General features: G+C 42.2%; 1 protein-coding gene across 11 annotated transcripts in view; it reads right to left on the reverse strand.

Moving 5' to 3' along the window:
- LOC116942649 (adhesion G protein-coupled receptor B3) overlaps positions 1-24,910 on the reverse strand; it is a 153,706-nt gene that overhangs the window by 30,340 nt on the left and 98,456 nt on the right. For all 11 annotated transcript variants that reach the window (XM_032954825.2, XM_032954820.2, XM_032954828.2 and 8 more), the window contains exons 15-20: positions 21,299-21,368; positions 19,113-19,215; positions 16,404-16,447; positions 12,244-12,364; positions 2,370-2,473; positions 677-779 (exon numbers count right to left, since the gene is read on the reverse strand). In XM_032954825.2, coding sequence (XP_032810716.2) covers positions 677-779; positions 2,370-2,473; positions 12,244-12,364; positions 16,404-16,447; positions 19,113-19,215; positions 21,299-21,368 — 545 coding nt within the window. The remainder of the gene's footprint in view (positions 1-676; positions 780-2,369; positions 2,474-12,243; positions 12,365-16,403; positions 16,448-19,112; positions 19,216-21,298; positions 21,369-24,910) is intronic.

A 24,910-nucleotide genomic window follows, 5' to 3' on the forward strand; every position in this document is an offset into this window, starting at 1 on the left:
ATCAGTATCATTTTGTGGGTATTCAACAGTGGCTTTAGTGACTGGTCCCTATCATAGGAATGTGGAATGAGAGACCTGCACACAGTATGCTGGTGGATTAGTGACCCAATTGTGTATCGTGGTATGAAGAGTGAGCAAGTAGCCCCACATGCGTGTCTTTTTTACTTTGTTTAAATTTGTAAGGACACAAGGACAAAGGAACACGCATTCACAGGCACTTAGAAGAAAGTGCTGCTGGCACACAAGTGGGTGAGTGCCATGGGCGATGTCTGTAACAATTCGTTGTCTATGCTTGCAGTTGCATGTGACCATTTCACATTGAGTCTAATAAGAGGGGCTGACCATGAACAGATGCCAAAATTGATCACTGGATCACCAGAATATAATTACCAAGCCACCTACGCCTGCAATTTAAATCACAGCACGTAAATGAAATAGATTTTTTTCTGGTGTACAAGAAAGCTGACGCAATACCAAAACAAGGAGCACTTCACGTGCCCTCTAAAAGCTCATTAGCTAAAATTGATATTTGAAACACGAGGGTTTCATCGCATATTGACAGATATATTCGTGCTAATGTGCATATTGAAATGCGTTTCTAAATGCTGAAATAACATATCCGAGTTATACACATTAAGTTATACTGTCATGCAATTAGAGGTTTAGTGTTATTTACCTTGTTTTGCATCTGTGTTTGTCCCACAACAATAAGTATGTTGGAAGCAATTATGGAGAAGCAGAAATTGATCAGGATGACTGATCTGTCGGACTTGATAGCCCTGGCAAAAAAACAACAACATGGTAAGCATCTGTATACATTTAATTAAAACAGGCGTTGCTTTAATATATTCACAAACCGAACCCAAACAACTTGTTTTTCTAAATTAAACCACAGCTCGGTGTTCATTAAAAATCACGAAGGCAATATTTTGAGGACAAGAATGCATGGCGTGTAATTTTCAGTAAAAATTATCCGTGTTTTTATTTTAATGCGCGAGTCCACATGGCCCATCTGTAGCCCACTCGGGCTGCAAATTGCAACCGTGCAGGGTAAAACCAGACGGAACCCTGGAGTAATCATTCACGTAGAAGCCCCACATAGGGTGGGCAGGCTCAATACCACAGGCTGAACAAAATTAAATTACTATATACATAACCGCTGATAATGGCCCATATAAAATATCGTGAGGGTCAGGAGAAAACCTTGGAAGGCATCATTTACTTTGAGTATTTGTGCTTTAAAAACTAAGTATGATTGCGTGTGTGCGCATGTGTGTATGCATTCATGCATATGTGCGAGTGTGTATAAATCTATACTAGACGTAATCAAAGGGTTTTGACATTAATAAAAGTCATACAACCAGTGATATGCTTGTTTTGAAGTCCCATCTTTTGTGCCAATCACATCATGGAATAGGTGCATGGCTGCCTAGGCCTGTTACAGCAAAAGTAAATCAATACGGTTGAGAGTCCGTGTACTTAAAAAAAACAATTTCAGGCAATTTGACTGCCTCTTTTATGCATGAAGAGAACGTGTGTTCATGTATATGTGCTGTATACTCTATGATGTTAACATGTTCTTCAACAGTTTAACACAGGCTTTTACGACCAATATTATTAATAATAAAGGTTTTTGGGTTAGATCGCGTTAATTATTATAGATAATAAAGATCGCGTTATTTATAAATAACGCGATCTAACCCAAAAACCTTTATTATGAATGTTCTTCAACAGCATATACCCACTCTGTGAGAAGTTAACACTTGTTTTTCTGTGTAGAGATTTGTCCCTGATATTGGAATGTGGAATGTCCACCTGACTCGGAATCTTCACTGTGAATGCGCAACATCCAGTCGTCATTTGGACATGGGTCACCAACTCTTTTGATATGGGCTTTGCCCTTCGTTTTACAACGTTCGCCTGAAATGTCATGACATTTACTTATTTATTTTGCTTCTTAACACTCGAGCAAAATTTAAGCTCGTGACATTTGAAGGGAAACGGATTTTTATTTTATTTCCTGCCACTGTCGAAATCTGCACACCCTGTGAAATAATGTGGCACATCAACAGTGGCGCTGCGGCCAGAGCTCCCGACTTGCAGTCGCTCTGAGTCAATAAAAATGAATGGCACTTTGTGGGAAGCCTACATGGTCGTCATATGGAGAAACCAGTCCCCCAGCATAGGCATGTAGAATTAATACAGCTGGCCCAGAACCGCCGGTGTCGGTGGGTACCACGCCCGCCTAAGCAAGCATTTATTCTGACTTTTGATCAACATGCCAATCCATAAAAACCTGCTTATTCATCCCAGTGTTTTATCGTGAGCCCTGAAAAGGCAATGCGCTCGAGTGTTTGAATATCGTTTACCTCCAGAATATTAAATAAACAACAATTAAGAAGGAAAGGGCCAGGGATGAGATGATGCATCCCACTGCGAGGCTGACCGAAGACATGCCGAGGCGATCCGTGTTCTGTAATGAAAAAAGAGGAGAGTTGAACACTATTAACAGACTCATAGACACTGTCGAGCAACAAGAAAACATCCACGTTATACTTTCCATTGCACTGAAATTTAGTGGCCTTTTTAGGCAGTGCAGTATTTCTGTGGGGAAAGTGGACTAAAGTCTGTAATGCAATTCCTTCCCCTCATCCCCACACCATAAATGTTTTATTCAGAGAACAGAATGTCTTGCAATTTCCAAAAATCAAATCGAAGTGGAACACTGGCCAATGGAGAGGAAAAAAACACAGCATGTAACATAAAAGAAAGTTATCATTGCATCAATAGATTAATGTGACAGTGTGCTTAAAAAGCAAGCACTACGTTTTGAAGGCTAAGTACAACCAATGTCACTTGAAACAATGTTACAGACAAAAAGTTAATTATTTAACTTTGTAGATTTCCTTGGCAGATAAATGGTTATCCTCTGGGACCCTGATTGCGTCTGTAAAACATAAAATGCTGTCCCACACTACAGCATTGGTTACAAAGCACCTGTGTGTTGTTATGAAGGTGAATTTGCCTGGGTGACAGGGTGGTTAGAGCGCTGGACCTTGCAACAGAAGGTTGCGAGTTCTCATTGGGAAATGACTTGGCCCATCATCCGCATGGGGTAGATAAAATAAATATCACCCTTTGGAAAGTCGACAGTAATTGTCCTGTGGAGAGAGTGCCTTTCACTAAATCAATGTTGAGCTTCTACCAAAGGCTTTAGGGCCACCCATGGAGGTGTGCACTACAGGGAGACGCATTGACTTTGATATGAATGAACAAACACGCATCCATTTAAAAAGGATCTATAATTTCCAATACATTTCCATAGCTCGTTAGTTATTTTTTTATATGAATGTAATATAATGTGGGAAATGTGAATGGAAACAAATTTGTTTATCAAGGAAAGCTACAATGGGTCTCAGGACAGTTTCTGCAGGAAGGTCTAGCTGGGGATATTTGGCTAGTTCCTTTGTGTATTTTTTGCTTGTGGGTAGGAAACCAGATTACCCAAAGAAGGCCAATGTTGACAAGGTAAACATTTTACAGGGTGGCCATGAAGACTCTTTGTGTGACATTCATGCTCACCGCCATATTCTGCCGTCGTAATTCGGGAATATTTGAATCATGAATTCAGTGGAGGATGTGGATTTGGAGAGGATATCATCTGATGTGGCCAACCGGAAGCCCATACCTAACAACAACACGTGCAGAACTACTGTTATAGTTATGGAGCCATCCACTTGGGAGAATCTGTCAAGGAGAACTTGGGCACAAATCCAGCTGCGTGCTGAGAATAGAGGGCAGCACATGAAGCTGTTCGAACAGGCACATCATCTTTTTTTAATGTAAAGGGACTTTGTGGCCACCCTGTACATGCAACATTCTGCACGTTTGAAACAGCAATCGATTCAGTCCCATGTCTCTTAGACATACTTCACTGTTATGTATGTATGTCTGACATAATTAGTTCCATAGCGACAATAACCATGTACAGCCCCTTGTTCATCCACTGCTGGATGAAGGCGTTACAATGCAGTGTTATGGGGATTGTTTGACCATACTTCTACACCATGGTCGGTGTCTAATGGTCAATCAATCAGTATTTATTTTACGTGCCATTATTGCTCTCAATAAAGTAGGCATACGTGTAAATTACAACAGAATGAAAACAGTAAATAACGATGGAACAACAATAACGGAGAGACCCGTCATGACCTCAGCGGCGAACACCGACTCACAAAATAAAGTGCAACCGCGCGCAAAATGAAGTGCAACCGCACGCAACGCATATATATGGCGTACAAAATATAAGGGGATCATAATCAGTATGGTAAAGGGTGGGAGGGGGGAGCTGAGAACCGGTTCAGCTGTCCATCTGAATGTAAAACTCTGTTTTTAGTTTATTGTCCTTCCCGATTAGCACAGATGGCTACATACAGTGCGAAATAAGTTCAACATATTCCTAGCTCTTTCGGTAAAGTCACGTTGAAGGGAACAAAAATAAAATAATAAAATATATAAAACAATAAAAAAATTCCCACGACGTTTCGACCATAACACAAACGGTCGTCATCATGTGTGAAAAAACCAACGGCAAGAAACATTTGAAAGAAGTGTCGGTTTGCATTAATTTATTTATTTCAAAACGGCGCATTTATTTATTTAAAAAACGTCAGCGCCACGCGCAGCGATTTGGCAGTTTATTTAGAAGGACTAGTCCATCTATGTTCTGAAAAGAGGAGGGGGGAGATGAAAAATTAATGTATGCTGTCTGAAAGCCACCGTAAGCGTGAACAATCAATTAAGACCTGAAATGGTTTATCAAATCCTTCCAATGATTGCTAAGCCAGAAACCATCTTCTCGGTTGAAATTGTCTCTGTGCTTGTATATATGGAAAGCATCATGAACGAATCTCTCATGGTAGCCAGATGGCTTACAAAGAACCTCTGTCTTGGAAAAGTCAATGTCATGTGAGCCTACTGAATTATAACAATGATCTGCCACGGCCGAGGTGTTGGTCCTACCGTGTTTAAGGTCTGCTTTGTGTTCACGAATGCGGTCCGAGACATGGCGTTTGGTTTCTCGAATGTAACTACTACCACAGAGGCAACTTAGTTTGTAGACACCAGGGTACTGTATGTCCGGAATCACATCTTTTACAGACGGAACCAGATCACGGATTTTATGTAATGTGTTGAAACGGACCTGGATCTTGTGTTTATTCAAGATTTTGGAGATCTTTTTTGTGATCCCCGCAATGTAGGGTAAAGTGATGGTTTTGAAAGGCTCCTCAAGAGGGTCCTTCTTCATGGTTTGAGTGATAGCTTTGCGGATTGTATAGTCGGAGTAACCATTAGCCTTTAGAGCTTGGTATACGTGCTTGGGTTCACTGCCTATGTGTTCCTGGTCGGATATGCATTGGGCTCTATGGTACAGAGTCTTGATGAGAGAATTCTTCTGTGATGGATGGTGGTGGGAATCCGGTTTCAGATAAGCATCCTTATGGGTAGCTTTCCTGTAGACAGAGTTGCTCATTGAACCATCAGGTCTCTTTTTTATTATGACATCCAAAAAAGGTAGCTTGCCATCTTTTTCGACTTCCATGGTAACAACATTCACACACACACATGCATACGCTAGCCATGGTAATGATTCGAACAATGAGTCCACAGCAACTGCTGTGACCACTGCTTCACCTCATGCATTGCAGTTCGGTAGATTATTGAAAATAAAAGCTATATTTTTAATATTGCCCAGATTTTTCCTCAGAGATGCACCAACGCTCGACCTTCAAAAAACGTTGCACCATTGTACTGAGCAGGATGTTTTTAAAAATACCGCATTACGTAGGACACAATGCTGACATATCGTTTAACAATTCACCATGTGAGATAGAAGCCGCATTTGCCAATATCAACGTGTATTGTCCCACGGAGCAGAAATTCCATTCTCGTTGGGTGCCATGCCTCGTGTTTTTTTGCATACTATTCACCGCACAATTGCTATGCCAGTTATTTTGCAACGAGTGAATGCGCTAATGCAGAGATGACAGCCTCAGAGATTGTATGAGAATGCATTACTCGTGAACACCTATTGGGCCACCAAAGTACACAATGTGTAGGTCTGGTTTGGTCAGCAATACATATCTATATCCATATATATAAAAGGCAAAGTTGTGAATGTGTGTCTGTTAAACATGTTTAGCGTACTTCCCGACATTGAATAAACTTGAAATTTGCCATGTGGGTACTTTACAGACTGTACACCATGCAAAAATGATCAAAATACACTTTTTTTGGGGTGGGGGGGGGAGCTAAATAATGCATGTATTTTTTGCACGGCAAGTGAGCTATGACGTCAAATCTGTCATGTGACCCACGCATGTGGAAGCGTAACGCATTGTAGTGTAGTGGTTAGCGCGCTGCGCTACGAACCCGGCGACCCGAGTTCGATTCCCGCTCACGGCCACCACCGGTGACGATTGTTTCAACAGGTCCTGGGCCTCCCCTAGCTCTACTCAGCCTCAAACGAGTAACAGGTGTGGTGTGTGAACATTGCCACTGTGGAGACAGAGGCGGCCGGGCGTGGTGAATCCATAGTCCCGGGCGAAGCCGGGTAGTATCGCTTGTATAACATATATATACACGTGCATATGTCTGAATGCCTTTTTCCTCCCCAGTGTAAATGGATGACAAACTGCCCAGGACCAGTTCAAATATATGCCGCTGTTACTGGCCGTGAGTGGGGATCTAACTCGGGTCGCCGGGTTCTTAGAGCAGTGCACTAAGCACTGCGCCACTGCTTCCCACACATACAGATAGATACAGTTAAATATAGATAACAATGAAATGCGATCCTCGCATTGGTAATTCACACTGAAACACAATGATGCAGTAGTGATAATGGCTGCCTTAGGTTCAAGTGGCTTCATATGGTGTTCCTGATGAAACCTCATGGCCTGCACTTTAATAGGTACTTCGGCACCTTAACACTTTGTCAAGAAATGACCTCCTGCTATTCTACGCTGATAATTACAATGTGTGAATAATCTGTGAGGCAACTAAACCCACCTGTTGCAAATCCTATTTGAAATTCCTCAGTGCAAATATTTGACACCCCAATTCCTTTAAATGTGGATGTCATTGAAACAAGCTGCGATCACACATTTTCATTGGTGCATTAACGGGAGGGCTATGTCTCAATGCATCACAATGGACTTTCATTTATATATGATTTTCAGTAAATACCATCACTGGAGAATTAGAAAAAAATATTTACACGTGCCATGTCTGATTATATTAAATGGTTGGCATGATTGGCAAAAAATAACTGTAGACTAACAGCACATCATATCCTTGCCTGTAATTAATCAAGTTATCTCTGCAAGCAGGTGCGTATTATGTTGCGTCTGATTCGGCACACAATGAGTACCTTTTGCACGCTAGTGAATCATAATTTGACAACTAAATCACCCGTCGTGTGATACGCCCGCTGCTGGGTCAGTTTGCAAGGCCTCCTAGGTTCGATTTCTGCGGCAGTAATGTCTTCCGAGCCACAGCGCGGTGCCTTGCTGTCAAGCTGATGATAAATATCCTGTGATGCCATTCTGAAGAACACCATTATAATGCTGCAGTAATATAGTAAAATAAATCCACGTTTGATTTATTTATCATCAGCAGCAGCAGCAGCCATGATCAACCCACTGCGAGATGAAGGCCTCCCCAAACGTCGCCATCTCTCATTAACTTGCGATGCAACAATTCACCCAGCACCTAAACACAAGCTAATTTAATCACTCCATCTCCTCGGTTGGTGGCCCTCTAGGATGCATCCCGTACCTTGGCTGTCACTCCATCACTATTCTTGACCATCGGCCAACCCTTAAGAATAGCGAATTTGATCAATTACTGACAAAACAATGGGCATGCGTAATCTCACTGCTGTTATTTGCTTTCATCAAGATTTCATTACAAACAAGTTAATATAAAAATACTAATAAATTGTTGACTGGCACCATAATCTATATAAAAAAGAAATTGGCTTTAAATAGGATTTTTTTTGGCATACAGAAGATTATTTTAACGGCCATATACCATGGTTAACAGAGTAAATTGAGTTATTGAGTCACTGACTGATATAAATGTAGAAAGCCTCAATCAGTAATTGATGTTAGCATCGTAGCCATATGGTCAGCTTACAGACACCATGAAGGTCATTTCACAGCTACGGCTAACTCAAATGACCGCTGAGTGGGAATTTACTTCAACACTCATAATCAGTGCTTAATTTCAGCCTAATCGTCCAGAATACTGTTTTGGGAATTACTTTGGCACACCTCATCCACCTTACATTATTGTGTGATTTTACCTGTTCATAGGAATGTAATAAAATAGGGTACGAAAATATAGAATAATTATGTATCAGCATACGTTGTCGTCTAACAGTAGTGGTAGTACCCTATGCCAAAAATACCTACTCCAATCCAGTCTCGATTTGTTTGGAAAATATTGAGTGGGAAATTAAACCCTTATGACAATCGTCCTTAATGCATTAATTCGAAGTTTAAAGCTTTCGGAAAAGTCCTACATTTGGATGTTTGGCTAACGTTCTCGTCGAGTTTTGTTTCAAATTGGACAGAAACAGAGTCAAGGAGAGCCTTCTTCCTGTGACCGGCTGGGTGAAACAAACTTCAAATCTTATCCATAAGAAGTTTTTGGGTTAGATCGCGTAAACATATGTGTCGTTAAAACCCGCCACCACCCGACACAGCCAACTAGTAAGGGTTGTCACGTAAACAGAACATGCCAATTGGTCACTAGTACAGCACACCATTGTGTGTTGGAGAGCCAAGCCACAAGATTTACAATCTGAGTACGACGTTTCGCCAGTAATAACAACTAGCTTCATCAGGCGACAGCCAGATTTGTGAAGTCCACCTGTTTCGTTCCTTATATAGAGGCATAGATGTGGTGACCACACGTCTGCGAGCCCTTTGATCTTGTCCTTCCTGTCCATTTTGTATTAAAATAGTCGTATCAACAGTAATCCCTATTGAAATATGGTACTCTGTATAGACATGATTTTAAACAATGCATTATTTGATGATTTGCTTCCACGCAGCACTAAGTTGGTAGCTATCCAAACGGTTAAAATTATTTTTAATTTCTTTCAATTTCGACAGATTCTCTAATTAGTCTTGGCCAGTCGTAGCTAGTTTTGCACAGAACTTCAACATTATAAAAATTAATTGAGTGTTCTTGTTCGCACGCGTGTATTTAATATTTATCTGATGTTCTTTTAGTCCCGTGCTGATCATTTGTCCTGTTTGCCCAACATCAGGCGACAGCCAGATTTGTGGAGAAGTCCACCTGTTTCGTTGCTTATTTAGAGGTGTAGATGTGTTGTGTCAAATCTTATTTGGACAGATTACCTCATGCCAAAGGAATGTGGAGTTTATTTTACACCACACGCTCAAGTCCACCAATGAAGATGAGCCCCTCTATTTGGGTCGTGATATAATTTTACTCGAAGCTAAATATTGAAACGTGTACAAACCCTGTCTATTACACAATGGTTAGGTTATCAGTAGCGCTTAGAATGACTCACCCCAATTCGATAACCAATTTGATTAACTTCCAGGTTTCAGAGTTGTCATTTGATTCAATAATAGATTCTTCTTTTTTTCCTCTTCTTTGGTTCTTTCGGTAAAGTCACGTAGAATGAGAATAAAATAATAAATTGACGAGACTGTCCTCCAGACAGTCTCGTCCCCTTCACCTGATGAAGGCCGCTTGTGTTGTGGCCAAAACGTCGTGAGAATATTATTGTGTTATTTTATTTTATCAATTTATTATTTTATTCTCATTCTACGTGACTTTGCCGAAAGAACCAAAGAAGATGAATCCTTGCAGTCACGAAAGCTTTAAATCCAAAGATTCTTCTTTACTACGATTTGATGAATGTTAGGGCCTCTAGTGGCTGCATTATATATAAATAAAACTATTCTCATACGCAACATTTCACGCATATATCGGGAGCATTTGAATCAATATAATTGATTGATACATTGTCCTACCCCTGCTTATCAGCTAGGGTATGGTAAATGTGTGTGGGTAAACAAGCAACACTATTGCCACTAAGAAATCATTACTCTTGCCATTTAAATGTCTTCATGCGGACATCACAGGTCGGTGTGCTCCAACTGCATGCACTATTGCTGACAATGGTGTCCGCCTCCAGTGGATGATGCATTACCCTCCTGGCCATAAACAAATTCGGTTCTGCCTGTGCTCCAATTCCAAAGGATGACCGCATTTATTAAAACACAATGTCAACGTTGATAATTTAAAAGCGCAGGAAGTGCTAATTGCACACGCGGTGGCAATTTTTAGGCAGACGTTTGGTCATGTTGTCTAATTAGGGAGAAAAGAGAGTCGCGCAAAAAATGACGTTCTCTTCTCTGAGCATCGAGAAAACAAATTAAAGTCAGAGTGGGAAAGGTTAAGGGCATTCAATCAGAATTTCAGAAGATGCCAAATAAATAAAAATGTTTCTGGGGGGTGGAAGCGGATAATTAGATGGCAAAATGATTGTGCGAGTGCACACGAACAAAATATGCGCATGTACGCATCACGCATAGGCAATTGTCACACGCCACAATACACAGAGGTTAAAGGTGTAAATGGGTGGGCAAATGAATGTGTCTATTTGAATTAGTGTAACTGCTTCCACGTGCGGGATATGGCATTCTTTATCATTGCCCCACACCCCCATCCGCGCATTTCCTTTTTTTCGGGGGTCTAATTACGCCATGCATCTGCCTATTAAACGGCGCGCAGATTGGAAATTAACGAGGCACGTGGCTACTATCACTTGCACGGTTCAGAGGACGTAAGAACACGTCGCATAATTAAAGTAGACTGCGCTTCATAGCCACATTCAAAGCAGCTCTCCTTGTAACCAAGTGTTGCTTGAGTGCCACCCACCCCCCTAAAAAAAAGACAGGTCAGCAAATAATTACTTTAAATGCATGTAACATAGGACGTGTTGTCAGTCAGATTATTAGTTGCGTAGCATACACAATTCCACAACTGATTTACACGGAGCTCACTTGCAACCGTGTTAGTATATATTGCATTGTCCTGGCGAGAGTAGGATGGGCGCAGAAATTATAAATGAGAGAGGGGGGAAAAAGGGGGGGGGGGATTCAATTTCCCTTTTCGAGTGTCAATAATCGTGCATGACAATAGAGGCTGCATGGTCGCTTCCGTCAAAATAATTAGCCGCGCGGCTCGCATCCAAATCTGTGCCACACCAACGGCATCGGTCGCCTTTGTTTTATTAAACCGATGCACATTTTGTCACCGGGGTAATTAAGGCCACGGCCGAAGCCCCTTTGCAAGCTACGCTTCAAAACAAAGAGGCATGCGAGTCAAAGTAAAAAAAAAGAGTCGAGATAAATTGTGCCGTCCGCAAATTAAAACACAACTGCGCGCAAGCCAGCGGCTGTCACTCGCTACGCGCGAGAGTGGCGGCACGAGATTTTTTTTCTCACAGCAGCGATATACGCTTCGTCGCAGATTTGGTCAGTGCACGGCAAACACTGTCAATTACCCGTTGTATGTGTTTTAAAAAAAAAAATAGCACTAATAATCGCAGTTGTATCTTGTGATGGTTGTTTCGGTTTCCATCATTCACCGTGACCAGGCACACATTTGGCTGACATGTACAGGTTGCTCATTTATGCATTCACAGGGACGCAGTTACATTGATATCATGTGCGCGTGAATACATGAATTCCACGAGTGCGCTAGACATCTGAGAAATTAAACCAGCGTGTTAACGCACGATACACTCCAAACACGACCAATTCATATTAAGCAAACACACACACACATGCACATCCGTTTGTCATGCATGTATAGTTACGACCACTGCATTGTGCAAATACCAGCAACAACAGCTAAAAATAACACGCGAATAAACAAACTCATTAACCGTGGCGTCCGTCCTGCAAGCAGAGCCCACCCAACGGTTGACAAGCGCGGGGCATTTCGGCTTTTTTTTGTAAATGCGCGCAGCTGGAAGTGGACGAAGAAGAGCGCTCGGTGAAGAGAGGCACGGTGGGGGGGGGGGGTTGGTACGAGCGAGGAAGCGCTGAGAGCTGGCGGTGCTGGTGGTGGTGGTGTTGTGGGTAGCGACGGGGCGCGCGGATGCGCATCGATGAGAAGGCGCGCGGAACGTACCTGCTCGTCGGAGAGCGGCGCTAAAATGGCGAAGGCGGAGGCGCGCTCGCACAGGCAGCGCGTGTGAGCTGCGTCGCTGATCGCAGCTCGGCAGCCCCTCTCGCTCCAGCTCCCCTCGCCGCTGCCGCCCCGCATAGAACGGGAGGCGGTGGGAGGAAAGTGGTGGTGGGGTGGGGGGGGTGACGCGGTGGGACCAGGAGGGGGATGGAGAGTCGTGGGGTGGTGGTGGTGGTGGGGGGGGGGTCCAGTCACGATGGGGTGAGAAAGATGGGAGGGAGAAGATGGGATGGGGGGACGGGGTGGCAGGAGCGGGCAGATGAGATGGGAGATGTGGAGTGGGTTGGTTGGGGAGATGTGGAGTGGGTTGGTTGGGGTGGGTGGGTTGGTGAGTGGTGGAAGGTGAATGGAAGTTTAAAGCAGGATAGGGTTGGCGGTTGTTGGAGAGAAGGGGGGCATTGGGGTGAGTGGGGATGGTGGGATGTGGGGGCACAACGTCGATTTATTACTCGGCAGGGGCAGTAGCGACGTGTAAAATTTTTCTCCAATTTTAATATCGAGTTGTACAGTATCCTTGTCTATGTCTTTCACATTGTAGTGTGTGTATATAAAATGAGATACATCAAATGTACTTGGGATTCATCCATATGCAAGTGGTGCGAATTTGTAGGTGTGTGTGCGGATGGAAGCAGTTGTGTATTGGTTCGCGCCCTGCACACCGATCCCAGACACCCGGGTTTAATTCCTGGCAATGTACCATATCAGTGGAACGTCGTTTCTAAATCTGTCCTCGACTTCTCCAAGGTCAACTCAGCCCTAAATAGTATTTGGTGTGTACACATCAGTACTGGGGAAACACAGATGGCTATACATCACTTCGTTGTGTCATCCGTGATAAGCACTCACTAAGAATGCTTGCCCCTTCAGTCGTTTGTGCTAACTGGAGAGACTTTGTCTTTTGTTGTTGTTTGTATATCTATGCATGCCTGCAAAATAATTAAGTGATAGAAATGCATCATTGCGTGTGGTTGTAGATGCATGAACACTTTTCACGAAATGTTCCAAGGACATTTTCTGCTTCAATAATTCAGCTCGTCGAATACAAACAGACGAAAAGATGTAATGGGGGGGGGGGGGGGGGGACAACAAACCAGATATATATAAAAAATGGCTGCAAATATTGACAATTTATTATTGTCAATTTGTTTTAATGATTCTTTTTTTGTAAATTGTGTTTTATTTTTTTGTATCGAGTGTTCATCCATCTATGGAGGCTCGATGCATTAGCATACATGGATATTCCTAGGAGATGCGACCTATAAAACGCTAGACAGAACATTCTATACTCATCTAAACATCATACTGCAAATGCTGTCACATTGCCCGTGGCTATACCGATGTGTACTGTTGGGTATTTGACCTGAACAGCACATTCGCTGTTCTAACACACATGTCATCGTGGCCGAATGTGCTTGATCGAGTATGATTGTGTGCACAAATGTATGCAAATATAAACAAAAGAAAATAATTATCACCGAGTCAAATTAACATACGTGTTTTTTTTATTACACGAAAGATAATTAATATAAGCATCTTGACGATTAACAACATTTACAATGTGCCCGTCGCACATTCCCCATTTTGCACAAGATTTAAAATGTTTTCTTCAAGGCATTGACCTACACAGCTTGGCAGCACGCTGTTAAAATAAGAGCTACGGCGCAGAACAGTGCTTAATGAAGCATGACAACAGTGATAACTGTGGCTCTCTGGGGACCAGCTTCTTGATACGATGCCTTCCTAACGCGGTTTGACTTGCCCGATAGTCGATTCCTGGTCTGGCCGCCGACGTTGAAAACAGCACGCACGATTCAATCGCGATATGCTCAACATGCATACTAATTCCTTTGCAGAGGGCATTATTCGGCATGCGCGTAAAGCCGGCACTGCCATCGGTGGCTTTTGCGAGCAGGGATGAAAAGCCATTTCCGTGCCCTAATTTTCCCTTTTTACGCGTGCCTTTCGCGCAGTTAGAGCAGCAGACACACGAGGGGAAATTGTTAATTAAATAACTATACATGTATGTCGACGTGGTGCGAGTGGACGTCAGCTCACGTATTCACAGAGCCCTGTGACAGCATCCTGAGTGCATTCTCTGGGATGATATGCGAGCTTTAACCATCGCGAGAGGGAGGACGGTTTTGATTCGGGCGGCTTTTTGTTGTTGTTTTACCACCCACCACATCTGTACCACGATCGCAGCCCCATATTGACCACCTTTAACCCTGCCCCTGGGTAGACATTCACGAGGGCCGTGCCCTACAGTATGTCACTTTGTTTTGACGCAAAGGCTTCCCCTGCAGCCGGTTCATCGCGTTAATCTGCCGACAGGGTATTGACCGATCGCACTCCCTTTAGGGAGATTTACACATTTTACAAACACGGCACATTAGCATTTACTACTGACAGAAAAAACGCAGCTGTATTGGCCGTGCTTGTCAATGCTGGTCTAATTTGTGGTTTTTTGGTTATCGTCATTATTATTTTATTTATTCACATGGATTTGAATTTATATCGCTTCAGTTATGTTTCCCACAGCATATGCAATGCATTGCATAAAGAGTACGTATATATAGCCTAAAGTGAAATAACTTCACTCAAATGAGCAATGAGGCAGTGCTCATCTATATTGGTGGCTCTTAGCTCGTGGTTTAATTTCCACTTTCTCATGACTGGGTCAGTAGTGTCCATAGGATGACCACTGCTGACTTCCCACCAAGTGGTAATTATTTAATTGACCCTGGATAAACGATGACTAGGATTTTGACTGATTAGTTGTAAAAGTCCATGATTATAATAAATGTCCTCCACTTAATATAACCATTGCCTTTTACAAATAATCAGCAGAGTGAACAAGACTGGACTTCACAACAATGTTCATCTTTACATCCATGCCGGATCCATTTGTCTATTTAATGGTGTTCCAACTAAACCCATGTCAGTCAAGTAAAGCCGTCGGTATGGACATGTGTGACTATGTGGTACAGTGGTTAGTGCACTGCAGTGTAATTCGTAGTGACGTGAGTTTTATTAAGTGGTAATTCGTTTTTGCAGTTTCAATTGGCCTCAAAAGGTATATTAAACTTTTAATGAGCACCTGGTGCGATATGTAAACATCGCCCCTAGGGAGACAAAGGCGGCCGGGCACGGTGCTGGCCACCCACTCCCACGTGTGCCATGCTGGCCTTCATAGGTGCAACTCACGAACAGCACTTGCCCAATCGTCTGTTTAAGCAACACTGGGGGTATTTTGTCATTGTATTTTTGCATGTATGCACTGCACTACACCAGTAACAATTATCCGAACCAGTCCTGGGCTTCTCCTAGGTTGATTCAGCATCAAATGAGTACCTGGTGTGGTGTGTAAACATCGCCACGAGGGAGATAAAGTGGCCAGGCGTGGTGATACCCACACTCCCCTTCGTGTACTGTGCCGGCCTTCATAGGTGCTCGCTAACCACACTTTTCTCAACAATCTGTTGGTGTTATAGGGGTAACCTTCTCATTCTCTTATGCATGCATACATTTGTCGTCCGAGTGAATCCAAGGCACTACACATATATGATTCTATAATCCAAAAGTAAAATGTTTAAAAGCGTCATTCAAATGCGTCAATGATTGTTGTGATGAAGTCTGTTTTAGTTTTCCTAATTATATCCTTATTTTGGATTCGCAGTAACCAGACGTGATTAGTTTTACTTTCAAAGCTTATATAAAATGCATTAAAAGTAATTGGCTGTCCACAATATGCTGGTGCTGATTCGCTTGCCTTCATTTTAAAGCCAAGGATGGCAGTTTGATATATGGGTCTTCCACAAGTCCTGGCCGATTATGTCCAAAAGTGACTTAATTGCCTCATTTAAAGATCACGTCATCTCAAAATGCACATCCGTAATTACGAAAATATTTTTGTTAACTAAATTTTCCAGAAATTAAGCATAACAATCTTAAAATAAACTGTTTTTTTCCCCTTGACGGCTACACTCTGGAAAGCTCCGAATTACACGTGCAAGTGGTGCAGCTTCCCAAATTGGTCACTCCGTACCGTGGTGTGAATCATTCAAAGTCATGGGTTGTTTGCAGGTGCTCGCGTTCGCACTTACTTTTTTGTACTGTTCCAAATTACGCAAAACGAATTGGACGTCACCTGTGAACAATACAGAATGTGCCCGGGTGTCAGTCAAGTTATTTACATTAAAAAAAACCGCAGCAATATCCCTTCGTGTCTCAGAGCAATATTTTAATAAGTAGCGTTAGCATCCTCTGGACAAAGTGTATTCTGCCATAGCCGCGTGGAATGTCTAACGTTAGCTCACGGTGTTTTTGGGGTTGAACACCACCCCGGTCACTTTGTTTGAGCGTGGAGCCAATGTGTTGTGATTTAAAATCAAACGTAAATCATCTTTTCATTACGATGACGTGTTTATTCAAACAATGTAAGAGCCTGAGAAGGATTAAAAGTCCCATTAAAAAATATATGAGCATAGAGAAGAGATGAACAATGAGGTTGCTGAACAAAAACAATGATTGAGGGACACAATTATATGCAAATAAGTTTTGCGAGCAAACCGGAACCATGAATCATCACAAATTGAAATGCATTAAAGGGGTATGTCATATCTTGATTTGAAGCTTTCGTGACTGCAGGAATCCATACTCTTTGGTTCTTTCGGTAAAGTCACATAGGTAGATAGAGAAATAAATAAATAAAATCACGACGTTTCGGGCACAGCACAAGCGTCCGTCATCAGGTGATGGATGCTTGTGTTGCACCTGAAACGTCGTGATTTATTTCTTATCTTATTTTATACCTACCACGTGACTTTACCGAAAGAACCAAAGAGTATGGGTATGTCATACATTTTTTTTTTAAATACACAATGACCAGTCATATGTGCAATTATGTGGACAACAACATTATTATTAAATATAGAACAGATGGCAGACAGTCATTTATAGCAGAAGGGGAAAGGCGATATATAGAGAATTTGGCTTTGTTATATCTGCATGATTGGCACAAACCACAAGATAACTCACACATGCGTAATGTTACTTGAGTATTGCTGTGGTTGTGCTCATCATATATAGTAAAACACTGATATAATACTACAGGAAGTCAAATTAATCATTCTAATGCCTAGCTTATGTGTGGAGCCTAAATATATATATATTTTGTGCTCATATGTTGAAGTTTAGGATTTGACTATTAAAAACAACATGTATTTGAAGCCGGAAAATGGGATCCATGTATGAATATTTCAAGGGGATTCATATTCTTGGTTCTCCATGTATGAATATCTCTCATGGTAGCCAGATGGCTTGCAGAAAACCTCTGTCTTGACTTCTCCAAGACAGAGGTTCTCTGCAAGCCATCTGGCTACCATGAGAGATTCGTTCATGAGGCTATCCACATATACAAACAGAGACAATTTCAACCGAGAAGATAGATTCTGGCTTAGCAATCATTGGAAGGATTTGATAAACCATTTCGGGTCTTAATTGATTGTTCACGCTTACGGTGGCTTTCAGACCGCATGCATTATTTTCGTCTCCCCCCTCCTCTTGTCCGAACATAGATGAACTCGGCCATCTGAATAACTGCCAAATCGCTCTCCGTGGTGCTAACGTAAAAAAAAAACGCCACTTTTTTCAAATTTTCTTGCTGTGGTTTTCACACCTGATGATAATTGTTTGTGTTGCAGTCGAAACGTCGTGATAATTGTATTGTTTTATATTTGTATTATTTTATTGTTTCTCTTCTACGTGACTTTACCGAAAGAACCAAGAATATCTACTCAATTAAGTCTATGAGACTTGTTTTACTAAGTCCCTGCCTGTGGTGTCAGGATAATCCTATTTGAGTATTTTAATCTGTGTGTGTGAGCTGGCACTTACTATGAACTGAAAGAACATTGGATTTACGGATGATAGTCTTGAAGCTTATGAAGAAATCACCCAGAATGTCCAATGTTTGTCTGATCTCCAAAAATACGAACGTTTGAGATTGGAAAGTGCATGTATGGATGCCCATCAGGCACACAAGTGTTGTCATCTGGCTGTGGGGCTATGTGGTGGGAAGTGTACCAACATTCGTTGTTGTACTGCACTTGTATGCTTGCATACAGGGTCATCTAGAGTTGACGTGTGGTGGGGGGCAAAAGAGGCAGTTTGTCGAGGACTTACAAAGAGCAGAAACCCACACCGGGCGTGTTTTTATTGTTGCTATTGAATACATGAGCCCCCATTTAGCATTCTGCCCCAGGCCTCGAGGAAGGTCCGAGCGACCCCCTGCTTTCATGTCTATGCTCACCGCCTTCGCCAAAACGTCCACTGACCATCATGGTGAAGTATGGTTAAATAACCCCCAATGGCCTGCGCAGTGTAGGTAGGCCCTCATCCAGCAGTCGGTTGAAAAAGGGCTGGACACGTACACAGTTTTGAAATCTCTTTCAAGACAACGGCTGTTCATGATGATGATGATTACCAGGCAATGCATGAGGTGGTTGTTACCGTATATGAATGAGTGTGGAATTTTCACAACTGGCAATAGGTCACATGATGAGGTGCGCACACCGGCACACTGATTTGCGTAGGAAAGGCTCTCACTTCCTTAAATGTTCATCTGAGCTCAAGTGAACGTGTTATGAACACATTTCCGATTTGTGAAAAATAAGGCAGACCCAAACAAGCATATGTCTATTGCAGCACATGCCTTACGATGTCAAACTTGATATATAATTGCTCTTGCAGGAGCCAATGCATGTGTACGCACGTGCATTTTCCAGATTTGTTTGTTGATATTTTGTACTTACGTTCAGTAGATGTGAGAACACAATTTCAATTGGAGGGGTAATGGTTTTCATTGTCGGGCTCACGGTAACGGAAATTACCCGTGAGTTTATAGCACTCGCATTCCTGTGGGGGGGGATAGTAAAGCGGCAGCTTGTCAGACGCGGGCATTTTATAAACCCGTGATTTGTATGGTATTTTTTCTTCAAAACATAAACATATATACATTTGTCACGTTGGAAATATGTTTTAATATAATATAGTGCATATTATATTACAATCTTTGTCACGGGATGATTCGGTCCATCATCATTATTACGTGGATAAAATAACTACCAAATCATGCAAATATAATAGTGGTTGTCCTATGGTGAGACTGGTTCACAGAGGTACATTGATTTTGAATCAGGGATACATTGTTTTAGAATTTAATGAATCTATATGCTATGTAAAGTTAAAGTACATATTATACACATGCATATCGTGTGCTGTATAAGGCAAAGATCCCCGGTATAGCCTTTACCAGACTGTTGGGGCAAGTGCTGTTATCGTGAGCACCTATGAAGGCCGACATGGCATACGAAGGGAGTGGGTGGCCAGCACCACACGTGCTCGCCTTCGTCTTCCGAGTAGTGATCTTTACACATTGCACCAGGTACTCATTTGAGGCTGAGTCGACCTAGGCGAGGCCCAGAACTGGTTCAGATAATCCTCACTAGTTTGGTCGTGAGAGGAACTCGAACTCGGGTTGCTGGATTTGTAGCGCAGTGCGCGAACTGCTGCACCAGCGCGCCACCCACACGCTATCGCCCCAACTACCACGCATGCTGTATATACATGTTCGCTTAACACTGTAAATGCCATATTGTAATATCTATGTATACACATAGCAATATTTACAAAAGCAATATTTACAATTTTTTTTATAATAATTTCTCAATACGTTGATTTACAATCATAGAAGACTGGTAGTGAACATACAAATGTTACTAATTGATACAGCTTTCGTTTTTAGTTAATTTAGATATGCTTATTTGGATCATAACAAATGGACATGATTGTCTGTGATCTCAATATCCCCTGCACAGCCATCGGATGCTCTGGCAATTTCCCATAGCACAAGCAATCAGCAGTAGGAATCAAACGATTGAGCCATTGCAAAGTGTCTCAGTGGCAAGTACAATAACCACCCAAATACCTGGCCATGGCAACGCGTATCGCATAGGTATTATTGTAAACACAGTGGGGGGGGGGGGGGGGGTAATCGCACAGCATAATGTTCCGTGTTCAAATACCCAATGAACAATTAAAACATCATGCTACTTTCGGTTATTTAATTAAATGTTGGTTGTAATTATGTGTACACACGGAAACACACGCAGATGCAACCACACATACAAATTACATATATCCTGCTTAGCCCAATAGGGTGTAGAGTCAATTGTTGTTAGTGAGCACCTATGAAGGACAGCATAGCACACAAGGAGATGTGTGACCAACACCATACCCAGCCACTTTTGTTCCACGAGTATATATGCGTACACAAAGCAGTGAGTGCTGATTTAACAAACTAGATGATCAGATATGTCCCCTTTATATATGTCTCCACAAATATATGGAGACATATTGTCCGCTTATCTATTATGTATTTTTTTCTTCCCGCAATTACGCAAGTAATAATTTTGAGTGGTCGTGTAAAGTCGACATAACCAATTGAAAACAAAGGAAAGGTTTGAGTACTATTCGCCACTCATGTTTTCTATGGCCAAAAAATCCAAACCAGGTTTCAGGGTTTAGAGCAAAGTGCACGACTCCACAAAAGGATACATATCCTCCTTATAGCCTCAACTGACTTTCTGGGAAAGTGCTGTTAGCGAGCACCTATAAAGGCCAGCATGGTATATGAAGGGGTGGGTTGCCAGAACCATGCCCGACCGCCTTTGTCTCCTTCGTGGAGATGTTTGCACATCACACCAGATACTCATTTGAGGCTGAGCCAATGGAGGGGAGGCCCAGGACTGGTTCAGAAATGAATTGTCAATGGTGTTGGCCGTGAGCGGAAATCAACTCAGGTCACTGGTTAGTCGTGCAGCATGCTAACCGCTGCATTTCCGTCCCCTCAACCACACCATAACTCCCTACACACATTGATTTCTCTTGTACGATTTTAACGGAGGAATACTTTACTAGCACCGATATATGTACTAACCTTGGAGGTGGAAGAATGCTTCCGAGTGTCTTATAAAGCACATTCCCAACAACTGCTGACTCCTGCATGCCTAATGAGCACATGACAATCGATAAGGGAACACCAATTTCAACATTAATGCAATGTAACAACCACTACGCAAAAACAAAAGAACATGTCAAATTGTTAAGGATCGTGAATTTCATTCCTCCGTGAGAGCTGCTTAAATTAGATTAATAAAAAGTACCGCCTTTAAACTGCAAATTTTAATTGAAAATGGTAGGAAGATTAGTAAAATTTCCATTGTAACATTAAAAAAGGCACATCTCATATGAAAGGCGAATGGGAGTGGGGGAGTTAGACTTGATGGGGCTGTGCGAACTGGAGGGATTAAAGTGGTGTTTGAATGTATGTGTTGCGCCTAACTGCATACAGCGCTGTGATAAAGGGCTAGTTTAACCAAGACTTATCCCACATTTTCACAATCTGTTTCAAAAGGATCCCACTGTGATGCTGATGCCCAGATTTGGCTCAACCTGAGTCAAAAACTGAGCCCAAACTGAGCAAATATGGGCAATTCATTTCCACACTGCCTCAGCACATTTTGTTGCACTTTCCTTGCCCTTCTCTCTCCAGGTGCCAATAATTGCCTTTTCCTAACTATTGCAGCCTAGTGTCCGTCCTCAGAAAAGCAAACCATCACGAGGCAGGGATCTAGGCTAGGTTGGGGGGTACGGGACAATGATCACAAGTGCTTTAATTGACTAATAGGATGACATTTCTTCACAAGCTCACATTGCTATTAGGCTGTACTTCGTTCAAATGAACATGTTTTTAAAAAATATATATTTATTCTTGTGGTTATTCTTTTCACGTTCTTTTTTTTTAAAACGTTCCATTACAATAACTTGCATGAAGTTCGCAGTTGCAAAAGTGTTGTCAGCTATAACTTCACATCTCGATACTTATTTTTACTCACTGGCTTTTCGAGAATGAGTCATATCTGAATGTAACTAGAAGTTCAATTTTCTAAAGTATGACATTATGTATACAGTGAGGGAAAAAAGTATTTGATCCCCTGCTGATTCTGTACGTTTGTCCACTGACAAAGAAATGATCAGTCTAGAATTTTAATGGTAGGTTTATTTGAATAGTGAGAGACAGAATAACAACAACAAAATCCAGAAAAACGCATGTCAAAAATGTTATAAATTGATTTGCATTTTAATGAGGGAAATAAGTATTTGACCCCCTCTCAATCAGAAAGATGGCTGGCTCCCAGGTGTCTTTTATACAGGTAATAAGCTGAGATTAGGAGCACACTCTTAAATGAGTGCTCCTAATCTTAGCTTGTTACCTGTAAAAAAGGCACCTGTCCACAGAAGCAATCAATCAATCAGATTCCAAACTCTCCACCATGGCCAAGACCAAAGAGCTCTCCAAGGATGTCAGGGACAAGATTGTAGACCTACACAAGGCTGGAATGGGTCACAAGACCATTGCCAAGCAGCTTGGTGAGAAGGTGACAACAGTTGGTGCGATTATTCGCAAATGGAAGAAACACAACATAACTGTCAATCTCTCTCGGCCTGGGGCTGCATGCAAGATCTCATCTCGTGGAGTTGCAATGATCATGAGAACGGTGAGGAATCAGCCCAGAACTACACGGGAGGATCTTGTCAATAATCTCAAAGCAGCTGGGACCATAGTCACCAAAAAAACAATTGGTAACACACTACACCGTGAAGGACTGATATCCTGCAGCGCCCGCAAGGTCCCCCTGCTCAAGAAAGCACATATACATGCCCGTCTGAAGTTTGCCAATGAACATCTGAATGATTCAGAGGACAACTGGGTGCAAGTGTTGTGGTCAGATAAGACCAAAAATGGAGCTCTTTGGTATCAACTCAACTCGCCTTGTTTGGAGGATTAGGAATGCTGCCTATGACCCCAAGAACACCATCCCCACCGTCAAACATGGAGGTGGAAACACTATGCTTTGGGGGTGTTTTTCTGCAAAGGGGACAGGACAACTTCACCGCATCAAAGGGACGATGGATGGGGCCATGTACTGTCAAATCTTGGGTGAGAACCTCCTTCCCTTAGCCAGGGTATTGAAAATGGGTCGTGGATGGGTATTCCAGCATGACAATGACCCAAAACACACGGCCAAGGCAACAAAGGAGTGGCTCAAGAAGAAGTACATTAAGGTCCTGGAGTAACCTAGCCAGTCTCCAGACCTTAATCCCATAGAAAATCTGTGGAGGGAGCTGAAGGTTAGAGTTGCCAAACGTCAGCCTCGAAACCTTAATGACTTGGAGAAGATCTGCAAAGAGGAGTGGGACAAAATCCCTCCTGAGATGTGTGTAAACCTGGTGGGCAACTACAAGAAACGTCTGACCTCTGTGATTGCCAACAAGGGATTTGCCACCAAGTACTAAGTCGTGTTTTGCAGGGGGGTCAAATACTTATCTCCTTCATTAAAATGCAAATCAATTCATAACATTTTTGACATGCGTTTTTCTGGATGTTTTGTTGTTATTCTGTCTCTCACTGTTCAAATAAACCTACCATTAAAATTATAGACTGATAATTTATTTGTCAGTGGGCAAACGTGCAAGATCAGCAGGGGATCAAATACTTTTTTTCCCTCACTGTACGTTAATACATTATGCTTGTTCACGCCATGATATTGTATTCTTAACAAGTGATAATCCACATCGAGTTCTTATTCAAACGTGAAGCGTGATGTAACAATAACATTGCAACTAACAAAAACAATTAAGTGGCCAAATATTGGGATAGGTAAGTGCTGGCTACTGTGACAAGAGCATCTCATAAAAGCGGTGATGCTGTTGCATTGAAACTGTGTCCAACGTTGGCCCAAGAAAAGAAAAAAAAACTGTGTCACTCTTCAAGACGTGAGCCTCCACTAGGATGCTTTGTGTATGGATAAGATCATGGAATAAACAAAGTGGACCTGCTCAGGGAGCACCCTGGCACATCGCCAGTCCTATCTAAGGCTTCGTACACTGTATCGGTTGCGGAGGCAAGGCATTGTTAGCGCCATTGAACTCACAAACGAGGGCCATGGACAATCCTTTGTCTTCCCTTTCAAGAAATTATCGGGATGCAAACAGGCAGCTGTTTTCTTCGTCTTTCGTTCCCATTGGGCATTTACAGCAGTTAAAGATAACACGAAGAATGTCATCTGAGACTGCATGCATTTGTTCAGAATTGCTGGCTACCCTAAATAATTGTCTGTCACCACACTAAAAAGAAGGGCTGTAAGAGGATATGCAGTAGAGGCTGTTATGGGATGGAATTCAGGTTAAGTGTGTGTTTGCCAGATAAGCCGCACAGAAACGTTACCAAAATTGCATTGATGTCACAGCAGTGCGATGACACAGATGGGAAAGCAGTGACCACAACATTTGTTGATGAAGTTAAATGTAAACCAATGGCCTGTTAGGGATATCGTTATCCTGACACATGCTGTGGCATTAGTATATGCATTCTTAGGTATTGTTTTATTGCACACTCGAATTGCTATTTTATATTAATCACAAAGAAACCAGTAATATGTTTTACATCTGTATGCATGATCTTGTGTATGGGAATAAGATAACGTTC

Source organism: Petromyzon marinus, chromosome 15, assembly GCF_048934315.1.
Source record: "Petromyzon marinus isolate PM22_M1 ecotype Great Lakes invasive population chromosome 15, UKy_Petmar_22M1.pri1.0, whole genome shotgun sequence".
In the NCBI taxonomy this organism is placed as follows: domain Eukaryota; kingdom Metazoa; phylum Chordata; class Hyperoartia; order Petromyzontiformes; family Petromyzontidae; genus Petromyzon; species Petromyzon marinus.